This window comes from Rhinoderma darwinii, chromosome 6, assembly GCF_050947455.1.
Source record: "Rhinoderma darwinii isolate aRhiDar2 chromosome 6, aRhiDar2.hap1, whole genome shotgun sequence".
Lineage (NCBI taxonomy): Eukaryota > Metazoa > Chordata > Amphibia > Anura > Rhinodermatidae > Rhinoderma > Rhinoderma darwinii.
Genome location: NC_134692.1, coordinates 15275133 through 15298763, shown reverse-complemented (window position 1 = coordinate 15298763; position 23631 = coordinate 15275133). Strand labels below are relative to the sequence as shown.

Sequence of the window (23631 nt, the reverse complement as noted above, 5' to 3'; positions counted from 1 at the left end):
CCTCCAGCAAATGTGGGATGTACTGCAGTCAGCACGGCGCCAGATACCGGAGACCGCCGACCAGTACCTTATTGAGTCACTGCCCGTCCGTCTAGCTGCTGCCCGTGCTGCACACGCCGGTTACTCTGGATATTCGCTGCTGCTCATAATAATGTGACTCAATTGTGTATATTGTAACTATTCTCCCTTATATTGTAAAGTGTTTGTATGTACAGATGTAGTAGTGCTGAGTTTGTAATTTGACCCGATGTGCTGTGATAGCTTATCTGTAGAGTTATCATGATACACAGAAGAAATAGTTACATGACACAGTCAGCTCTGCTACATCTCCAGGTGTGTTAGATATATTTATTCAGTGTTGGATTCTCAGTTCAGAGTCACAGACCTGCACAAAGCAATTTTATCTCCGAGAACACATTCACTTGACTTTTCTGTGGTATTGATTAAAGGAAATTACTTTGATATTTAGCAGGAAAGAACAAAGACAAAACAAGTTATTTTTCAGATTCCTTTTAGTTGCAAACTCTGAGCTGAACATTAGGTTGGACAAGGACACGCTGGCTGACTGCACACTCTCTGTGATTCTCTCACTTCATATTATGTACAGTCGTCAGATCAAGTGTGGGCCCAGGGCCGTATTTCAGTGATGGAGGTTCAGTGCCTAAGGCGGCATTTAATGGGTAAATACACACATAAAAAAATATATTTTTTTGTGCAATTTTTGTTATCTTCTGGTCAGATTCATCAATGGGCGGGATCTCTATGAGACAAATGATGGCAGGTTCAAAGGAACCTTTGTTTCCCTATCCCGCCATCCACTACATAGACCATCAACTTCTTGTATTCCGAAGCCTACGTAACACACCGCATGCTCACCTGTGTGATGACGTCATGATGGGTACCATCAGTCTGAGGCTGCACATAAATGCAGGCAATAGGCAAGAAGAGGCAATGCGGGTATCCTCCTCGTTGAATAAGTAATGTGAATTGGTCACGGTTATGGGGAAATTTGGGGGCTATGCATGATATAATTTTATATGTGGCATTAGAGGAAAAGCTTTATTAATGGCATAATTTTAAATAGGGCACTTTACATATAGCATAATTTCATATCATTTTATATGGGGCACTTCGGGGAGCACCCTATATGAAATACTTACATATGGGGCACTTTGGGAGACACAATGAGGCATGATTTTATATTGGGGACTATGTATATAGCAAAAATTGTATATATGGCATTATATGGGGCACTTTAGAGGGAGTACTATGTGAAGGGCTGAATTTACTGTGGTGTACTAATTGAATGGTGTTATTCACTGTGGGGGGGCACTGTTTTTTGTGGGGGCACTATCTATATTTACTATTATTTTTGTTAACACTATAGTAATTATTTGATTATTAGTTTTTTGGGGAATTATTATTTCTGCAAGCGAGTATTTGTGGGCACTGGACAGCAGAGAAGGCACTAATAGAGGTAGCGTAGGATACTATTCTGCACTATAGTATGGCATGGGGACACGTCTACTCTACTATTAGCCCAGATGGCACAAAACATATTGTGCCGTTTTGCTAATAAAGCCTAGTAAACTGCATGCTTCTTAGTCAATGTATCTAAGCCTATCATGTGGGATAAAGTGCCACGGAGGCAGTGGATCGAGACAGATCCTGTGTGATATTGCTTCAGAAAACCTACATCAGGCAGGAGAGAGATTTGTACTGATGATGTATTTAGCTCACAGAGGATTGCCTAGACTAGACTACAATTATGTCCACATTTTCCGTGAGTAGTATTAGGTCTGTACTGGTTTTCAGTCTCTGAATGTAAACAATAATGTCTAAATTCACTGATAGCAAGCAGAGATCTTGCAATGGTGAGCAATCAAAGCAAAAAGTATATGAGAAAGTTGCAGAACTTATTCATTATCTAATTATCTAGCTGTGTTGACATACAACTCAAAAACTCCTTTAACCCCTTAATGACCGCCGATACGCCTTTTCACGGCGGCCTATATATTATATTATATATATATTATTTAAACAGCAAGGTGAAAGCCATAAAAAATAAACACAAAGAACAACGGCAAACTTGCTATTTTATCCCCATTTTCCCACAAAAAATAATAATAAAGGTTAATCAATAAGTCCCATGTACCCCAAAATGGTAGAAATGAAGTCCCGCAAAAAACAAACCCTCATATGGCGACATCGACAGAAAAATAAAAAAGTTATGGCTCTTGGAAAGCGACTATGCAAAATAAAATTATTTTAGTTCAAAAGTGTTTTTATTCTGCAAAAGTAGTAAAACATAAAAAACTATACGGATTTGGAATCGTCGTAATCGTATCGACCCATAAAATAAAGGTAGCAAAATATTGACGCCGCATGGTGAACGGCGTAAATTTAAAATGCATAGAACAATGGCTAAATTGCTGTTTTTTATATCCCCCCACAAAAAAAGTTAATAAAAGTTAATTAAAAAATTCTATATACCCCAAAATGGTGCCATTGAAAAATATAACTCATCCTGCAAAAAACAAGTCCTCATACAGCCATGTCGAAGGGAAAATAAAAAAGTTATAGCACTTTGAATGTGACGATGGAAAAACTAAAAAAAGTTGCTTGGCCATTAAGGCCCAGAATGCAGGGGAAGGGGTTCAATGGGTTTTCTTGGGTTTAGTAGGAATCTGTAAGAAACAGAAGAAGAATGATAATATACTTAACACCTTTTTCTGGTCACAGCTCTTGATCTCATGTGTCATTCCTCAGTGACATTACTTCCATTGTCGTGTAGCCAATGGGCAATACGATCTGCTGGACTTGTGTATCTAAGCCTATTATGTGTGATACAGTCAGTGGTCTACACATAAGAAATGGAGAGTCAAAGCAGATATTAGCATTAAGGTGCCTGGATTTGCCACCCAGAATAAAGGGGCCTGGTGTTTTTTTCTTGACCATTGGGCCAATTCCCCACCAGGGGCGTAGCTATAGGGGTGCAGAGGTAGCAGTCACAGCTGGGCCCAGGAGCTTGAGGGAGTCCAAAAGCCCCTCAGCCGCATAAGAATACACCAGTATTATAAATGGCACATGCTAGGTGGGGGTCCTGTTATAGATTTTGCATTGGCGCCCAGGAGCTTCAAGTTACACCCCGACCTGGACAAGACCCAACCCTCTCCAAGGACCCCTTATAGCAGCCACATAGTCTGCCTCTATGGCATGTACACAGAGACTCACGCAGGACTACATTTCCCATCGTGTTCATTACATTCTCGTATTTGCTTAACGGACCAGGACAGGGCTTTCTGCGGTGATAAATTGTCTGACTGATGTTAATTAAGACCCGTTCTGGGTCCCAACTCTTTGCCAGGACTGAGCCGAGTGTGAAGGCATGAATGAATTGTAGCCGTACACTCTAATAGAGAAATTTGGCTGCCTATAAAATTGCTGGGACATTGACAAATGAGCTGCAGCATCCAAAATCAGAGGCCGCACGCTGCTGAGAACATTTTTGGAAAGAAGATTTTATCCTGACACCTTAAACGGAGGCATCGTCCCTTAATATTCCTCGTACATCCTACCCAGGGTGATGAAGTATGGGCTCAATGATTCTGCTCAAATCCAATATCATGGGAAGGGGTTCTCTTCAAACTGAAGCTTTTGAGTCTCCGGTTCCTGCCGGCCCTTTATCTGACCCAAGTTTAATTTGCAAATTGTGTGGTTATTATCTGTAGTTATCTGTAATTATATGCAAATCCATTCATCATCAACCAACGTCTAAGGTTTCATCAACGTTACACTTAATTCATTTTATTTCATATAAGTCTAGAATATTGCAAAAGCACCAAAATAAACCAAAAAGAGCATTTTCAATTATTAGAAAGAGGTAACAAGTCACTATGGAGCCACGGTCAGGGATGGCCATCATTGACCGGGAGGGTGTTCTAGACATTGAAAAGTTATGAAATCATGGTCATCGCTCCTCCAGATGTTCTTCAGTTAATGACCCACTGCCTCTATTCTCCTTCTCTATCTTATATCCTCTGAGGTTCCTCTTACATTGGTGGCCTGCCCCTCAGAGCTGCTGGGCATCTGTTGCTCCTGTTATCCAGACAATCTGATCCATGAATAAAAGTCCTCAATATCAGACGAAGACGTACATAGAGAAGAGAGGTTTCCATAGAAAAATTAAAGATGGAGGCCTCCTTCTGGTGTTGGTTTATGGTACTACAACCTCCTTCTACCCTGAAAGGTCTTATAAACCTTTAACCACAGGGCAAACGGTGCACTTTCGCCGGGCCCCTTGCCAGCTGGGCCCCCTTGCAGCGGCACCATTTTCAACTGTATCCACGTCCTCAGTATGCGGATGCAGTTTAAACCATCGGCTACCTGCAATGCCATTTTTGACAGGACGTGGCGGTGGGAATAATGTGCTAGGGAGCTGTCAGCTTGCTGTGAGCACATTGGTGCAGACAGATGTGATGCAGAGATGTAATCGCCCCTGTCTGCACCGAGCCACACACACACAGCACAGACCGGAGCAGACTTGAAGACGGATATCCTCCATTCGTTGTATTAACGGAGATATGTGAGTATTTTTTTAAATTATTTTTAGCAGGTACTATTGGGACATTATATACTGTGTGTGGAAGCACTATTGGAGCATTATACTGTGTGAGGGGCACTACAGGTGAAGTAAACTGTGTGGGGGCACTAAGGGGGCATCATACTATGTGAGGGGGCACTATGGGGCATCATACTGTGTGAGGGGGCATTATATACTGTGTATGGGGGCATTATACTGTGGACGATGTACTATGGGGGCAATAAACTGTGTAGGGGCACGATGGGGGCATGAACTGCATGAGGGGTCACTATGGGGGCATTATACTATGTGCAGAGGCACTATGGGTCGTTATACTGGGTGAGGAAGAACTATAAGGACATTATACTATATGGAGGCACTATGGGTGCATTATACTGTGTGGGGAGGCACTATAGGGGCATTATACTCCGTGGTGAAGCACTGTAGGGTCATTATACTGTGTGGGGAGGCCTTCGTTTGGCATTATACTGTGTGGAGGCACTATGTGGGCATTATACTGTGTTTTCAGGAGGCACTATAGGGGCATTATACTGTGTGGAGAGGCTCAGTAGGGGCATTAATGCTGTATGGCGTCATTATACTGTGTGGAGAGGCACTATGGGGGTATCATACTTTGTGGGGAGGCACTATAGGGGCATTATACTTTGTGGGGACTCTATAGGGGCATTATACTGTATGGGGGCATTATACTGTGTGGAGAGGCACTATAGGAACATAATATTGTGTGGGGATGGGGATTATACTGTGCGGGGAGGCACTTTGGGGACATTATACTGTGTGAGGGACACTATGAGGGCATTATATGTGTGAGGAGGTTCTATAGTGGCATGATACTGTGTGGAGGCCCTCTTTGGGCAATATACTGTGTGGGGGCACTGTGAGGGTATTATACTTTGTGGGGCACTATGTGGGCATGATACAGTGTATACGGGTACATCGGGGCACTATAGGGGCCCCTTACTCGAAAAGGGAGGGCTCACTAATGACATCTTTGCACTGGGCCTACCAATGTGTTAAAACAGCCCTGCTTATAGTTGCCTTTTTGCCATTTACCTCCTTTCCATAAACCTTCAACAAATTTCTTTGTTGGCTTTGCTTTATGCCTGTTACAAGATCCCCCAATGATCATAGGGGTCCTAGAAGCCAGAATGCCCACATCTACTTCACTCTGGGGGACCCAATTGAATAGATTCCTTTAAAAACTTTTATCTATAACGAGGATTTCTATGACCTAAATTAATCTCGAAATGTGCTAAAGTTTTCTTTTAAATAAAGAATTTCCAATTAACTCGTGTGGGCCAGTAATGAAAGATTAATAGAATGCCCCAAGAGTCACAACCCATCAGGAAGGAGATAGTGGCCCACCAGGGGCTGTAAATTGCGTTCATTACATTATCAAAAGAAAACACTTAGAGACACCCAAATGCTGAATGTTCCTATTAATGAACTGATTTCATTCTGCGGTTAATCACGATCTGCAGATAAATGGTCCAGCCGAGGATTCTCGTTGTAATAATCTCCTCGTCTACCTACTGATATCAACTACAAGGATGTTCTATCCCAGAATTACAATGTCGGAGTCTATTTGTAACTAAATTCAATGGAGTCGCTGGAAAGGGACAGCAAATGGGAGATAAAAACCCAGCAGGCAAATGTGCCAAGAGTCTAATAATTCTGCACAATATGATCAACTACTAAACGTAACATAGTAGAAGATATACACATTCATGCCGCTTAGGAGATAAATGTGCTCATTAGGAAATAACACTGAACTAAAGTGATAAGACTGATTAAAACAAGGACTATAAACTGTAAGCTACAGAACTTGTAGTCTCCTCATTTAAGGGAACATTCCGGGCAAAACTGATACACTGTGTTAGGCCTAGTGTAGGTCCTGAGGGGGTGGGGCTTGACACAGGGATTTTGTCTTTGATTCATTGAGTCATGCTCCTCCTCCTCAGGCCTTGCACTAGGCAAGACTCAGTGTAACAGTTTTGCCTGGAGTGTTCCTTTAATAATCATGTTTTTGTTTTGCAACTTGGTGGTAGAAATGTAGCAAACACAACAGTATATGCAGATGATCGAGCGATTGCCAGATAATTGCCCGAGAATTGCCCAGTGTAAAACCCCTTTTAATAACTCAAAGAACTCTTACAAAATAGATTAATGCATTGCAACTTGGCCCTGTTCACACAGAGTTTTTTTTTATAGGCAAAAAAATCTTTGACCTGATCTTTGTCCTACTTGAAAATTCTTGCCGTGATTTTTTTTTTTTTTCGCTGTGTTTTTTGCCCGCGGACATTTAGGGACACAGGCAAAAAACGCAGAGAAAAACGCTTTCTCTGCCTCCCATTGATTTTAGTGGGAGATCAGAGGTAGAACCATGGCAAGAAAGAGCATGCCGCTTTTTTTACCGCGAGCAGTAAAAAACCGCCGCAGAAAAAAACGCATTGAAATCAATGGGATGTTGTTTCGGCGTTTATTTGCCGCTGATTCCGACACTATTTCCGCGTCAATTTCAGCGTAAAAAAAACTGGTGTGAACTGGGCCTTAGAGATGAGTGAATCAATTCTACATAAATCAAATTCGGTTCGAATTTAGAATAAGTTTCTGATTCAGTGAATTCCCAAAACTTTTGAGGTTTGTGGTGTATGAATCTCAGCAAAATAGCACTGGCCGCCATTTTACAGATTAGAAAGAGGATAACATGACCTCGGGCGGACTTTCCCATAATGCCTTCAGGAAGCCTTCCCAAAATGCACTGCAGCTGTACCTCTCTCTACCTATATTTGTTGCTGTAAAGGATCTGCCAGACACAGCTTCTGTGTTGACGCCCGTGGTTACTCAGTCTGCACCTGCTCCTAAGTCTGTTAGAGTGACTCGATCATCTACCACTCGGGCTGGGAGGCTGAGAAGTGGGAGAGCCTATCACAGCCTGGCCAGATGGAGCTAGCTCCCGCCCTCTGTCTATTTATACCTTTGTTTCCTGTTTCTCCTTTGCCTGTGATTCTTCTGGTTTCCTGGCTCTGCTGCTGCTGCTTGTACTATTTGTCCTCTGCTTCATACTGACCCTGGCTTAACTGACTACTCTCTTGCTCTGCGTTTGGTACCTCGTTCACTACTCTTGTAGCTCACGGTGTTGCCGTGGGCATCTGCCCCTTTTCCCTTAGCTTCTTTGTACCCTTGTCTGTCTGTCGTGCACTTAGTGAGAGTAGGGACCGTCGCCCAGTTGTACGCCGTCGCCTAGGACAGGCCGTTGCAAGTAGGCAGGGACTGAGTGGCGGGTAGATTAGGGCTCACCTGTCTGTCTCCCTACCCCATCATTACAGTTGCTGTCACTTGTCTATGGGTGACAGATGCGTTAAACCGATACCTAATAGTGGCATCTGTCACCCATGGACTATAATGGTTTAACAGATACGTCATGAACTCCTATGACCCCAGTTCATGCCGTATTCGTTTAACGGAAACCATTACAGTCTATTGTGCCAAATGCCACTGTTAGGGCATTCGTCAAATCCTATTAACATATAGGCCAAACATAGACCATTGTACGTGATGTGAACTAGGCCCTGATTAGGCGTTAAAGAGCTTGAAAGGGGTTGGATTTAACTTGTATACAGTTCTAGAAGACATCAGAAATTTAGACAAGAGTTTTCAGGGAAATCGGAAAACTTTCAATTTGTGACAAATTTATGCGGACAGAATCGAATCGGACATCTGAATTGACCGAATCTGAACAGAAACTAATTTTGGTAAATTCACTCATCTCTAATTGCATTGACTGGAACAGAATACTGCATATAACATGTGCCACATAGCAGATAAGTCCATTCTTCATCTGACATTATTTAAATAAAAACTTTTGTATTCACTTATTTTAGATTTTTTTCATCTTTCATGATTTTTTTTCATATAAAAAAATCCCGAAATATTCCAGTTTTTACACCGGCTACTGGAGCACATAAAATAGACTGACATTTCCTGTTTTCTGCAGCTCAATTTTTAGCTTTGCTTTGTAGACAGGGACAGGATGAGCAGGGTCATCTCATTATATTAAGACAGTAGGGATTTAATGACAGCTCTTTTGTACTTCATGAGAAATAGATAAGGCAGGAGAGTAAAACTATACACGCAGATAAGCCTATGTGTAAGCTCCCTCATCACTCCCTCGTATCTGGGGCAGGGGGCTATACTGTATTTCTATGGGCACTTTTCGACCATTAACTCCCATTCATTGCAGCTGCCATAAAGCACACATACCCTGCTGCACTGTCTACACAGACAATACAGGAACGGAGTATGTGCCTCCAATATGGCCACTTTCAGGGAAGTTTTTCAAAATAAAAAATAAACATCTAAGGAAATAAAAAATACATAATTTCATTACTACAGACTTAAATCTAAGGCCCATCCCCTAAGGAAACCGCTTTGCAAAACTCTTCAAAAACCGACCGAAAATGCCTCCCATTTCAATGGGAGGCAGGGGCGGTTTTCTCCCGCGAGCGGTAAAACAGCGTCGCGGGAGAAAGAAGGGACATGCCCTATCTTCGCGCGGTTACGCCTCTGACCTCCCATTGACATCAATGGGAGGCAGAGAAGAGTATTTTGCTGAGTTTTTTGCCCGTAGCACTCAACGGGCGCAAGCAAAAAACGCATTGAAAATCGCGGCAAACGCCGTGCAGGAAGTTCAAAATCTGCCTCAAAATTCCAAACTGAATTGTGAGGCAGAATTTTCCTCCTGCAAAAAAACTCTGTGTGAACAGGGCCTAAGTAATACAATTGATATTAAATACATGATACATTCCGTTCAACAGTTACCATCACGTGACCGGGCACCTCAGGCTTTATAGCATCTGGTATTTAGTTAGTCGTCCGTATTGTTCACAATTTTTTCAAAAATATATTTGTGCACCATCGTTTCAATGGCGGAAGGGTAATGAACGACTACAATAAAGGGTTCATTTTCGATCAAGAACAGAGAGACGCACAAGTGAGATAAGTGCAGTGAATTATTAAACACACAGGGCATGTTAATAGACGAGGCTTCTTCTCTGGTGGTATAATAAGCAGAGAACAGAAGGCGTACAGCTGAATATAAAATCAGTGTGTTTTATATCCCACGGCTGCCGTATTTATCAGTATGATTATGACAGATGTACAAACTAGCTCACTGTGGTGTCTGTACAAACCGCAGAATTGTACGAAAATTCATAGTTTTTTCCACTGCAGACTAAACAATGGTACATCCAGAGTAGATTTGGGGGAAGGGGAGGAGGGGGATGGGGCTGCAGTAAATAATATACAGTATTTCCCTGTTCACTATACAAATGAAAATGATTTGCATACAGCGGCTATATGCACAATGCCTCTTCTTCACAGATAAATGCTAAGCAAAGAGCCTCGGGCAATCGTAATAGTAGTTGTTGCTGCAATAAATCATCTCTGGTGGTAAAATTGTACAAAATTCTAAGATCTCAATTTATACAGTTCAATTTAAAAAAAAATGGAGATGACTAAAATAGAGCAATTGGTGGAAAGTATAAAGAGACCAAATTTTACAATCCAGCAATCAATCTCCATTATTTTGGCGCAAGCAAAAAAGGCACTGATTTAAAATATTGTGTTATCTTTTAGGCACCCGCAGTTATATCGATTTACACGTGAGAAAAGGTTGAATATGTTTATTTTCCAGAAAAACTGAAAGGGGTTCTTAACTTTTTATTTAATGGGTTATATGGGATTAGTAAAAACAAAAAAAATTGGTTTTTTTTCTAGAAAAAGTGCCACCCTTGTCCATGGCTGTTTCTGATATTGCAGCTCAGCCTCACTTAAGGGCATGCTGCAATCCTGGCCACATCCTTTGGCAAAGGGTGCCCCTGTTTTTTAATAAAAATATAAAACAGATTTAGACTGCTTTCACATCTGCGCCAGGGCTCCGTCCTGACGTTCCATAGAAATTTTCCATCGACTACACTATTGATTCGATCAAAACGACGGAACCCCTGCACAACGGAGACAAACGGAAACCATTGGCACCGGATACGTCACTATTGAAATCTCTCTGGTTTCCGTTTGTGTCAGTCATGGCTCCGCATCCGATGGAAAGCTCAGAAGGAATGTTGGAACGGAGCCCTGACGCAGATGTGAACGCAGCCTTGACTCCCTTCAAAAGATGTACTTGTTCTCCTGACATGTCTGTTTTAGAAAATGCTTGTTATTTTCCATAATATAACAATTCTGTAAAAAAAAAAAATTCTTAAAACGCTGCATTGTGCTTTTACTGTGTTATTCCTCCTGAAAATGTATAAATTAATTGACTACTGGCCGTTAACTTTCCCTTTGTCAAAAGGGTGTGTCAACACAAGAAAGAACTGACAGCTCCTCTATACTACACCAGACAGGAGAACTGACAGCTCCTCTATACTACACCACACAGGAGAGCTGACATGTCCTCTATACTACACCACACACGAGAACTGACAGCTCCTCTATACTACACCACACAGGAGAGCTGACAGATCCTCTATACTACACCACACAGGAGAGCTGACAGCTCCTCTATACTACACCACACAGGAGAGCTGACAGCTCCTCTATACTACACCACACAGGAGAGCTGACAGATGCTCTATACTACACCACACAGGAGAACTGACAGCTCCTCTATACTACACCACACAGGAGAGCTGACAGCTCCTCTATACTACACCAGACAGGAGAACTGATAGATCCTCTATACTACACCACTTAGGAAAGCTGACAGATCCTCTATACTACACCACACAGGAGAGCTGACAGCTCCTCTATACTACACCAGACAGGAGAACTGATAGATCCTCTATACTACACCACACAGGAGAGCTGACAGATCCTCTATAATACACCACACAGGAAAGCTGACAGCTCCTCTAAACTACACCACACAGGAGAGCTGACAGATCCTCTATACTACACCACACAGGAGAGCTGACAGATCCTCTATACTACACACAGGAGAACTAACAGATCCTCTATACTACACCACACAGGAGAGCTGACAGATCCTCTATGCTACACCACACAGGAGAACTGACAGCTCCTCTATACTACACCACACAGGAGAACTGATAGCTCCTCTACACTGCACCACACAGGAGAGCTGACAGCTCCTCTATACTACACCACACAGAAGAGCTGACAGATCCTCTATACTACACCACACAGGAGAACTGACAGCTCCTCTATACTACACCACACAGAAGAGCTGACAGATCCTCTATACTACACCACACAGGAGACCTGACAGATCCTCTATACTACACCACGCAGGAGTGCTGACAGATCCTCTATAATACACCACACAGGATAGCTGACAGCTCCTCTACACTACACCACACAGGAGAGCTGACAGATCCTCTATACTACACCACACAGGAGAGCTGACAGATCCTCTATACTACACCACACAGGAGAACTGACAGGTCCTCTATACTACACCACACAGGAGAACTGACAGCTCCTCTACACTGCACCACACAGGAGAGCTGACAGATCCTCTATACTACACCACACAAGAGAGCTGACAGATCCTCTATACTACACCACACAGGAGAGCTGACAGCTCCTCTATACTACACCACACAGGAGAACTGACAGATCCTCTATACTACACCACACAGGAGAACTGACAGATCCTCTATACTACACCACACAGGAGAACTGACAGATACTCTATGCTACACCACACAGGAGAACTGACTGGTCCTCTATACTACACCACACAGGAGAACTGATAGATCCTCTATACTGCACCACACAGGAGAGCTGACAGATCCTCTATACTACACCACACAGGAGAGCTGACAGATCCTCAATACTACACAGAAGAACTGACAGCTCCTCTATACTACACCACACAGGAGAGTTGATAGCTCCTCTATACTACACCACACAGGAGAACTGACAGATCCTCTATACTACACCACACAGGAGAACTGACAGCTCCTCTATGCTACACCACACAGGAGAGTTGATAGCTCCTCTATACTACACCACACAGGAGAACTGACAGATCCTCTATACTACACCAGACAGGAGAACTGACAGATCCTCTATAGTACACCACACAGGACAGCTGACAGGTCTTCAAGTAGTCCTTTTGTTTTCACGATTTTAGAAATTTTTGAAATATCTGGGAATATCTTTTTCTGGAAAATCTGGGTGATAACTCTAACACTTAGAAAATTTGCTAAGGGTGTTGGGTTGTATCTATTGGGTACTGGGGCATATTAATCTGGTGATGGATGTCATGGGGGTGCCAACAAGGCTAATTATTTTAGATACAGAGAGACGTCTGCAAACTGATTTTCTGTCCCAGGTGAAGGTAAGCACAACTATGACAGTTTATTGTTTTACTGCAGAACAACGCAAATTTAACAATTGCTTTTAAGAAGGTACATAATAATTCACTCAAAGGCCATTCGCCCCACTAGAGACGTAGCCCTTTGCTAACAAGTCATTTAAAATGTACTTTTATTCAGTCTTTTTAGAAATTATATCCAGTGATTGGCTCCTAGTGTCTCCCCGTCATGTTTTGCCGTCTACACGGCATCATCAGGGGTATGGTACGCCGGCACTTTTAACAAGACTGGGCGTATTGTGTAGGATGATACAGGCTCCATCAAAGAGAATCAAATATGACACCACAATCCATACCATATAATAAAATCTGTTACCTGATTTCCATGTGAACGGTTTGACTTCTTGAACTGTAAAATCTGCTCTGGTAAGTGGCAGCAGCAACGTCATGACCAGCAGATACTTGTGCATTGTCTGCTTTGGACCCGTGCATGGGACTGGCCCGTTTCTTACATACATTCTGCTGCTGTTCTTCACTTCCTTTTTGCTCCTACAAACAGAAATAAGGTTAAATAGCGTAAGACACATTGAACAGTCAGGTTGTGAAAAATTTGTTACATCTATTTCCAGTAAAGCTGGGTGACAACCAATATGGCTGCCATTATAATTCCCACAGAGAATGCCATCCAGCTGCCTGAGATTCTTGAGCGGCATCTTTCCCAAGGGATATGCCCATTTCCCACATAAAATTGCATAATTTATGAAATTTATAGTATAGGTTAGGCTTCGTTCACATATGCGCCAGGGTCCCGTTCCGACGTTCCGTCTGAGCTTTCCGTCGGAGCGGGACCCTGACTGACACAAACGGAAACCAAAGGTTTCCGTTTCCATTACCATTGATTTCAATGGTGACGGATCCGGTCCCAATGGTTTGCATTTGTATCGGTTGTGGAAGGGTTCCGTCGTTTTGCCGGAATCAATAGCGTAGTCGACTTTGGTTTCCGTTTGTGTCAGTCAGGGTCCTGTTCCAACGCAAAGCTCAGATGGAACGTCAGAACGGGACCCTGGCGCATATGTGAATGAAGCCTAATCTGGAGGGTCATTATACGATGCAATTAAATAATAATGAGTGTCGACCTGTTCCCTATCAGAGCATATGGAATGATTACTTTGCTCAATTACATGAAGTTATAATCATTAGAACCACTTATTATTCGTTTTATTACATAAGTAATTTTACACACTTTTGGCTATTTAATCCTTGAAGACCAGGCCATTTTTGACCTTGAACGGGTTGTCTCACGACAAGAACTTCTGCCCATATGACCTATCATTATATGATTAAGCTTTGTTTATATAAAACTGTAAAACCCTTTTAAAGAGTATCTGTCCTCTCTCCTGACATGTCTGTTTTAGTACATAATTGTATTCGCCATGAAATAACAATTCTGGACCATCTTTTTTTTAGAACTCTGTGTTGTGGCGTTACTCTGTTATTCCTCCTAGAAATGTTTGAATAACTTGACGTTACCAGTTGGGGGCGTGTCTCTACACAGACTGACAATGTCCAATCAGCGCTGACAGAGAGAAACTGTGGAGGGACACGCCCCTTTGACAAAGTAAATGGTAACACCCAGTTGTCAATTTAATCATATTTGTTTAGGAGGAATAATAGAGGAAGGGCACAACGTAGCCTTCTATGAAAATATGTTGCAGAATTTTTATTTCATGGTGAATACAGTTATTTACTAAAACAGACGTGTCAGGAGAGGTCACTGGTCCTCTTCAACTACGCTGATAAATTGTAGCAAACTGTGAGACCACACTTCGCTTAAACAACAAAACTGTGCCAAAGGTGGACATTCACTTTAAAGGGGTAATGTCCATCTTAAACATTTACGACCTGTTCTGCGGAATACCCTATTAGGCAATATTGATGGCTTATCTGGTTGTCCAGTTTAGAAAACCCATTGTCATTAGTGAATTCTGAGTTATTAGAGGGGGGGGGGGTCTCTTGTTCAGGATCCTCATCTCTTGGCCAGAGTGGAGAGCGGTTACATAGAGTGTCTCTTGTTCTGGATGTGTATGAGCACTGTGTAATGCTTAATTTCACCTGTGGTGGTGCTGCAGGGAAATTGAACGCTTACTGACAGTTTTCTCCACAGATTACAGCTGATCACTGGGGATCCCAGCAGGGGGACACTTTGTGATCAGCTTATTTTCGACTAACCCTTCTTATAAGTAGGGATTTTCCAAAGCAGAGAACCCCTTTAAAAAATTATTCACTTGAACTGATAAAGTAAAAATCTTTTGACAATAAAGTCACATTTTGAATTATTTCAGTATGTTTCCTCCAAAAACGCTGTAATTTTCCCGGATATTTTCCAAGGACAGGCGCTGAATACGGGAAGGGCGAATCCTTTCTGTCAATAGTTTGAGAATCCGGAAAAGATCAAATAATGTGTCGACGCTCACAATAAACAAAACAGCAATTTAATTACGGCATGCAGTAAATAAATTATGTATTTAATCACTCTGTGTGCTCCATCTGTGCTCCCCTTAATAAAATCTAATCTAATGTAATTTGTTTCTGATTCATCCGTCTGTAATCTTTATTAGCTTCTCTATTTGCTTTTTTAATGTGATGTCTCTGCTACATTATACAAATATACAGTATATTTAATTTGGCTTTGTCAGGATAATACACCCTCTACATTGCAACAAATTGATGATGAGAATGACAATAATTCCATCAATATTGTGATGTCATGTCCCCATCCTCTAGCAATACATGACTATTTATGGTGAGGGTGGGTTACGCCCAAGTTGGTACCTCCTGAGACCTGGGATGGAGGCTTCCGTGCTGGACTCCAGACCTGCCACTGGTTGGGACTGTTGTCATGTGGTAGGACATAGAATAAGAAACCTTCCCTGATTCCTCCTTGCAAAAGTATTCAACCCCCTAAAAAATTCTGATGAAGCCGATCCTTTTTCCTAGGCGAAATGCGCATCTAGGTCTTTGTGCCTATCCATTCTACTGCCCACTACTGGGTCACCATATCTAAGGGTATGTTCATCTTTTTCCTGCCTTAAACGTGGAGTTTTTCTTGTATACACCTCCCTGTGCCTGGTTTGTATTCATGTTTGGTATCTATACACCCTGAACTACTATTGGTAGCTCCATATAGTTAGTCCTGTGTTATTGTTATCCTTCTTTCATTTCTATATTTATATATCTATATGCAGGCTTTACATAGATGCAGTAGTTAAGCTATACCTGTGGGTGGTTGTACTGTATACCACCTGGCATCTTTTTGGAGGCTCACAGGTGTATAACCGCTGAGCCTTGGATTGTTGCGGGCTAAGGGGTAATTATGGTTGGGGTAGTCTTCCCTCCCTCCTTTGCTCTGGTGTCAGCTATTCTAGGAGGAGGAGGACGCATGGGTTGTGCAGGGGGGGTGGATTATGTTAATAGGGGGGTAGTATATAGTTCCCCTTCCTTATGTAATGACGGGGTAGGGAGACAGACAGGTGAGCCCTAATCTACCCTAATCTACCCGCCACTCAGTCCCTGCCTACTTACGACGTACAACTGGGCGACGGTCCCTACGCTCAATACGTGCACAACAGACAAACAGACAAGGGTACACAGAAGCTAAGAGAAATGGGGCAGTTGCCCACGGCAACACCGTGAGCAACAAGAGTAGTGAACGAGCCGAGTCAAACCAGGAGTGTACGAGGTACCAAACGCAGAGCAGGAGCGTAGTCAGTAAAGCCAGGGTCAATTTGAAGCAGAGGTCAATTGTACTAGCAGGAACAGCAGAGCCAGGAAACAAGACAGAATCACAGGAAAAGGAGGAGCAGGAAATGAAGGTATAAATAGACAGAGGGCGGGAGCTAGCTCTGTCTGGCCAGGCTGTGATAGGTTCTCCCACTCCTGAGCCTACGAGCCTGAGTGGTAGCAGATCGAGTCACTCTATCCGGCCTAGGAGCAGATGCAGACTGATTAACCACGGGTGTCGACACAGAAGCTGTGTCTGGCAGATCCTTTACACCTTATTAGCCCTTTTTGGCCTAACTTTTTCCCTCCCTCCCTCCCTCCCTGGTAGCACAATGGTGGTGGTGATGGAATTTTTCATTTGTCATTTTATGTCTCTATTTGTGTACCTGTTTGGTTTTATTTTGCATTTGCGGTCTCTTGACAAAAAAATAAAAAAATAAACTACAACATGAAAAACAACTTCCTGCACACCAATGCGGAGCTAAAAAAAATGTATAATAAAAAATATATATATATTGCTGATTGCATGACGAGATTTTCTTTTCATGATTTTATTTCTGGCACGGTGGTGTGTAATTTTGTTGTATGCTGACGGTATTAGAAAGGTATTTACCTACATGTCCTTGGAATAGTCATGCATACGGGTTTGTCATTGACCTTTGGTTAAGGTCATTTAGAGTTTTGATATTTCGATAAGGTTAACAAAATGTTATTTTATTATTTATTCAAATTAATAAAGCTGTGTCCGACCCCCGGGTCAACCCCACATTCAAAGAAGTTGTGTCGTTGGTTAATTTATTAAGAGGTTATTTAATTAACTAGACTACCAGTGGGTTATACATTTTCATATGCACAGCCTCATCCTGCCTTTACTGTATTCCTATCCATCTATGGTCCTATTTTTTACAGTGTCCTATATATGTTTGATGTCTGATATTTTTGCTATTTTGGGCTTTTGTGCTCCTTTTCTGGTTGTGTATAGGTTGTCTGGACTCCAAACCTGCCACTGGTTGGGACTGTTGTCATGTGGTAGGAAATAGAAGAAGAAACCTTCCCTAATTCCCCCTTGCAAAAGTATTCAACCCCCCTAAAAAGTCAAGATATTTATCTGAATTACAAATGATACTAAGGCCAGGACCACACACGCAGTATTTGGTGCCGTTTTTGGCTCCGTTTTTTTTTAGCCAAAGCCAGAAGTGGATATAAAAGGAAGGAAAGGTATAAAGCAAAGACTGATACATCTCCATTATTTTATGTCCAGTCCTGTGTTTGGTTAAAAAAACAGAGCCAAAAACTGCATCCAAACTGTGAATGTGGTCCTGGCCTCAGGGTGTATTCACAGGGTTCGTTCTGCGGCATGTGCATGGATTTCTGCAAACCCTGTTCAAATGAATGGAAAAGTCACAAACATTTCTGCAAAAAATGCCACGTGTGAAGAGACCCTTATACAGAATGTTCCAGATAGTCTTTATATTGCACAATAGTATGCTTTTAATGTAGATGTATCACTTGTTAAATCTCTTGGCTTTCTGTAGGGGGTTGAATACTTTTGCAAGGCACTTTATATGAAGAATTATTAGCTCTGCATGTAACTCATACATATAAGTGACACAATGTAACATCCAGTAAACACAAGACACATCTGTATTTCTGTCTGGAGGCTCCGGAGGCACTGTATGTGAATATAGGCTAAATTAGCCACCTAATAACAACACCTCCTCCTCATTATTTTTATTTTTAGACCTAGCTAATTTACAAACACAAGTGGCAAAAAAATAATAAGAAAAAAAATATGCACAAATCCTGATATCCTAGTTCTGTGCAGCCCCCCTCCATACATACAGCCTATACAGAGGAGCATAGTATGGGCAGCTCTTAGAGTAGGGGCACGATTGCATGAGGAGGGCAGACAAGTCACATATCCAGGCTCCAGCGAGAGGGATTGTAAAAGTTATCAGTGCTGCTCATTGGCTAGAGGATCGGAGTTACTCCACTAAAAATACGTTTTTCTGGCAACAATTGGGTCTCCATTGGGTCGTGCTCTCCATTCTGGCCAAGAGATGGGAATCCTGAACAGAGGACGCCCCTCTATTAACTTAGATTTCCCTAATAGGGTGTATGGAAATAAGTTTTCTAAACTGGACAATCCCTTTAAGTATATTAAATAAGTTTGTTCCTTAGACTGTGAAATGAATAATTCATACTTTTAGTGCTTTTTGTTTTCAGCTCTTCAAAATAATATTCACGTCCCTCTTTGTGAAAATCTCTGTTACTACTTTACAGCTTTTCTGTGAAGATGCTAATCCTGGGATTCTTATTTACCCTATTAGCAATTCAACATTTCCAGAGGAGACGACACAGATCACGGGCGGCCTGCTCTTTACAAAGCTTTACCCAACTTCCCTGATAAAATTAAGACTAGGGCTGCACGACACATTTGGTCACTCGAGACGTGGAAAATTTGCAGGACTCCGCTTCCCATAGGCAAATATAAGGCTGTGTTCACACGCTAAAGTAAAAACGGCTGTAACATACAAAGCTGTAATCAAGGGAAAACAGACTCTGATTTTCAGCTGTTTTTAAAGCATCAAACGTTTTTTTCAGGCGTTTTTTGGTGCCGTTTTTGGAGCTGTTTTTCTATTGACACAATAAAAAATGGCTCAAAAACGTCTCAAGAAGTGACACGCACTTATGTACACGGGGTGTTTTCTTACGCACCATTTTTTCAAACGCGTAAGATAGCGCCCCGTCTGAACAAAATGCTTTTGGAGAAAAACATCTGAAAACACTGCGCATGAACTTACCCTTAGCGTTTCCTTCAGACCGGGCTTTTTTTACGTGGTCGTTTGAAAAAGTGCATGCCACTTCTTGAGCCATTATTGGAGCCGTTTTTCTATTGAACCAATGAAAAACTGCATTTCTTTTTTACGAGGCCTTTTTTTACGGGCCGTTTTTAAAAACGGTTGCGTAAGAAAACGCCCCGTGGGAATGGGACGCTATTTTTCCCATTGAAATCAATGGGCAGATGTTTGGACGCGTTCAGCCTCCGTATTTTTAGCCTTTTTTCAGCCTTTCCCAACCGTCCACCGTCCATTTTTTCCAAGGATTATCCCATGAGAGGTAGCACTCACACCCAAGTCCTGGTGCTCTCTTCTACATAGAAGAACAGCAGTATTATACAGTATATGGTAAGTGGGGGCCCTGGTACAGATTGTGCATTGGGGCCCCAGAGCTACAACTTTTGCCCCTGGTTCTTGCAATAGACTAGACTTGGCAAACAAGCTCCTTGCCACTTAAACTTGCCAGACATTAGTGCAGGTTTTTAGACCTTCATCGCAGATGCCTTTATCTTTGCCGACACGAGACAAAGTCGTAGACACGACGCTCTTGATACACGGCCCCCGCTTATTTTAGTAACAAGTAGCATGCTGGCTCTTTTCTGCTATCTTCTTTTGAGACGCTGAACCTCATTATGGTTATTAAGAATCTTAATTACAAAAGCAGATAGAAGTATTTTAATGAACGCGGCTCCTCCAAAGATCAGAGCAAACACTTAACAGTATTTAAAGTTAGAAGCTCCGGAGAGGGACCTGTCCCATATTTTAATTAAGCATGAAATTCTCAATACAGTATGTACATGACTATACAACCTAAAATAATAATGCCTGAGGCGCGCTACTGCTATTATGCATTCATTTCAGAACTTTTTACACCTTTAATGTGACCCATAATATGTACAATTGTATTGAAAAACAAACCGAAATCTTAGGCTATGTTCACACGGGGTATTTTGCAGGAGGAATATCTGCCTCAAAATTCCGCGGGCATAAAACACAGCGAAATACGCTTTCTCTGCCTCCCATTGAAGTCAATGGGAGGTCAGAGACGTAAACGTCCGAAGATCGGGCATGTCGCTTCTTTTTCCCGCGAGGCAGTTTTACCGCTCGCGGGAAAAAGACGCCGACGCCTCCCATTGAAATCAATGGGAGGCATTTTAGGGCCGTTTTTGCAGAGTTTTGCGACGCGGTTTCCGCGTCAAAAAACTTGGCAAAATACTCTGTGTGAACTTAGCCTATTAGGGTGGAAAAATAAAAAACAAAAATGATGTGGTTGCATAAATCTGCACACCCTAAAACTAATACTTTTGTAGAATTCCCCTTTGACTTTATGACAGCATTCAGTCTTTTTGGGTAGAAGTCTATCAGCGCGGCACATCTTGACTTGGCAATTGTTGCCCACTCTTCCATGCAAAAGCTCCAAATCTGTCAGATTGTGAGGGCATCTCCTGTGTACAGCCCTCTCCAGGTCACCCCACAGATTGTCAATGGAATTCAGGTCTGAGCTCTAGCTGGGCCATTACAAAACTTTGATCTTCTTCTGGTGAAGCTATTCTTTTTCTTGATTTGGAGGTTCTGCTTTGGGTCGTTGTCGTGCTGAAAGGTGAAATTCCTCTTCATCTTCAGCTTTTTAGCAGAGGCCAATATTGACTGATATTTGGAACTGTTCATAATGTCCTGCACCTTGACTAAAGCCCCAGTTCCAGCTGCAGAAAAAGAGCCCCAGAGCATAATGCTGCCTCCACCATGCTCCATAATGCTGCCTCCACCATGCTCCATAATGCTGCCTCCACCATGCTGCATAATGTTGCCTCCGCCATGCTTCATAATGCTGCCTCAACCATGCTCCATAATGCTGCCCCCACCATGCTCCATAATGGTGCCTCAACCATGCTCCATAATGCTGCCTCCACCATGCTCCATAATGCTGCCCCCACCATGTTCCATAATGCTGCCTCCACCATGCTCCATAATGCTGCCTCCACCGTGCTCCATAATGCTGCCCCCACCATGCTCCATAATGATGCCCCCACCATGCTCCATAATGCTGCCTCCACCATGCTCCATAATGCTGCCTCCACCGTGCTCCATAATGCTGCCCCCACCATGCTCCATAATGCTGCCTCCACCATGCTCCATAATGCTGCCTCCGCCATGCTTCATAATGCTGCCTCAACCATGCTCCATAATGCTGCCCCCACCATGCTCCATAATGCTGCCTCCACCATGCTCCATAATGCTGCCTCCACCATGCTCCATAATGCTGCCCCCACCATGCTCCATAATGCTGCCTCCACCATGCTCCATAATGCTGCCTCCACCGTGCTCCATAATGCTGCCCCCACCATGCTCCATAATGATGCCCCCACCATGCTCCATAATGCTGCCTCCACCATGCTCCATAATGCTGCCTCCACCATGCTCCATAATGCCATAATGCTGCCTCCGCCATGCTCCATAATGCAATAATGCTGCCTCCGCCATGCTCCATAATGCTGCCTCCACTATGCTCCATAATGCTGCCTCCACCGTGCTCCATAATGCTGCCTCCACCATGCTCCGTAATGCTGCCTCCAACATGCTCCATAATGCTGCCTCCACCATGCTTCATAATGCTACCCCCACTATGCGCCATAATGCTGCCGCCACCATGCTTCATAATGCTGCCGCCACCATGCTCCATAATGCTGCCTCCACCATGCTCCATAATGCTGCCTCCACCATGCTCCATAATGCTTCCTCCACCATGCTTCATAATGCTGCCTCCACCATGCTCCATAATGCTGCCTCCACCATGCTTCATAATGCTGCTTCCACCATGCTTCACTGTGGGTATGGTGTTCTTTTGGTGATGTGCAGTGTTGGCTCTGCGCAAACATACCTTTTGGAATTATGGCCAAAAAGTTCAACCTTGGTCTCATTAGACCATAACACGTTTTCCCACATGCTTTTGGCAGTCTTGATGTAGGTCTTTGCAAAACATAGCCATGCTTGGATGTTTTCCTTTGTTAGAAAAGGCTTCCGTCTAGCCACCCTATCCCACAGCCCAGACATATGAAGAATACTGGAAATTGTTGTCACATGCACTACACAACCAGTACCGGCCAGAAAGTACTGCAGCTCCTTTAATGTTTCTGTAGGCCTCTTGGAAGCCTCCCGGACCAATTTTCGTCTTGTGTTTTCATCAAGTTTTGAGGAACGTCCAGTTCTTGGTAATGTCACTGTTGTGCCAAATGTAATCCACTTCTTGATGACCGTCTTCACTGTGTTCCATTGTATATCTAATGCCTTGGAAATTATTTGGTACCCTTCTCCTGACTGATGTCTTTCAACAATCAGATCCCTTTGATGTGTTGTAAGCTCTTTACGGAGCATGGCTTTTGCTGTCACGTGCAACAAAGAAAATGTCAGGAAAATCCTAATAGAACAGCTGAACTTTATATGGGGTTACTCAGAATCACTATAAATAATGGCAGCTGTGTAGTGACTACTATTTAACATGAGTTTAAATTTGATTGGCTAATTCTGAACACAACCACATCCCCAATTATAAGAGGGTGTTAATAATTATGGCATTACATTATTGTAGTTTTTTTTCCCCCTCTAAATGATTTCAGTTTGTTTTTAATGGAATTGTAGAAATTATGGGTCACATTAAAGGTGAAAAAAGTTCTGAAATTATTCACCTTGTACTGTTTTTTTGACATGACAAAAACCTGGCATTTTAATAGGGTTGTGTAGACTTTTTATATCCACTGTATACACAAAGCTAAGGTACAGGTGTCTCTGGTTTGGCAATTAACTAGGGTCTTGTTTCAAGGCTCTATAAAGGGTCAGACATTGGCTTAAATGTTAATCACCTCTAGGTGGCACTAGAGATAGTGAGAACTATTTTGCATACTTTTACCCAGGAAGCATTGCTCTTAAATCTCCCTACCAGCTGGATCTCCACAAGGAGAATCAGTACCTTCCAAGATCTTTTCTGTCAAAATAGGAAAGTATGCTGCGCGGTTGTAACTAGTAAAAAAAAAAAAGATACCAGACAAAAAGCTAACGAACCCATTCTTAGT

The 23631-nt window shown here is 42.6% G+C and overlaps 1 protein-coding gene across 1 annotated transcript in view; it reads right to left on the bottom strand.

The window, feature by feature from the left end:
- THSD7B (thrombospondin type 1 domain containing 7B) overlaps positions 1 to 23631 on the bottom strand; it is a 406197-nt gene that overhangs the window by 319049 nt on the left and 63517 nt on the right. The window contains exon 2 of the mRNA XM_075829232.1: positions 13321 to 13493. Within this exon, the coding sequence (XP_075685347.1) occupies positions 13321 to 13462 (142 nt within the window). The 5' untranslated portion in view covers positions 13463 to 13493. The remainder of the gene's footprint in view (positions 1 to 13320; positions 13494 to 23631) is intronic.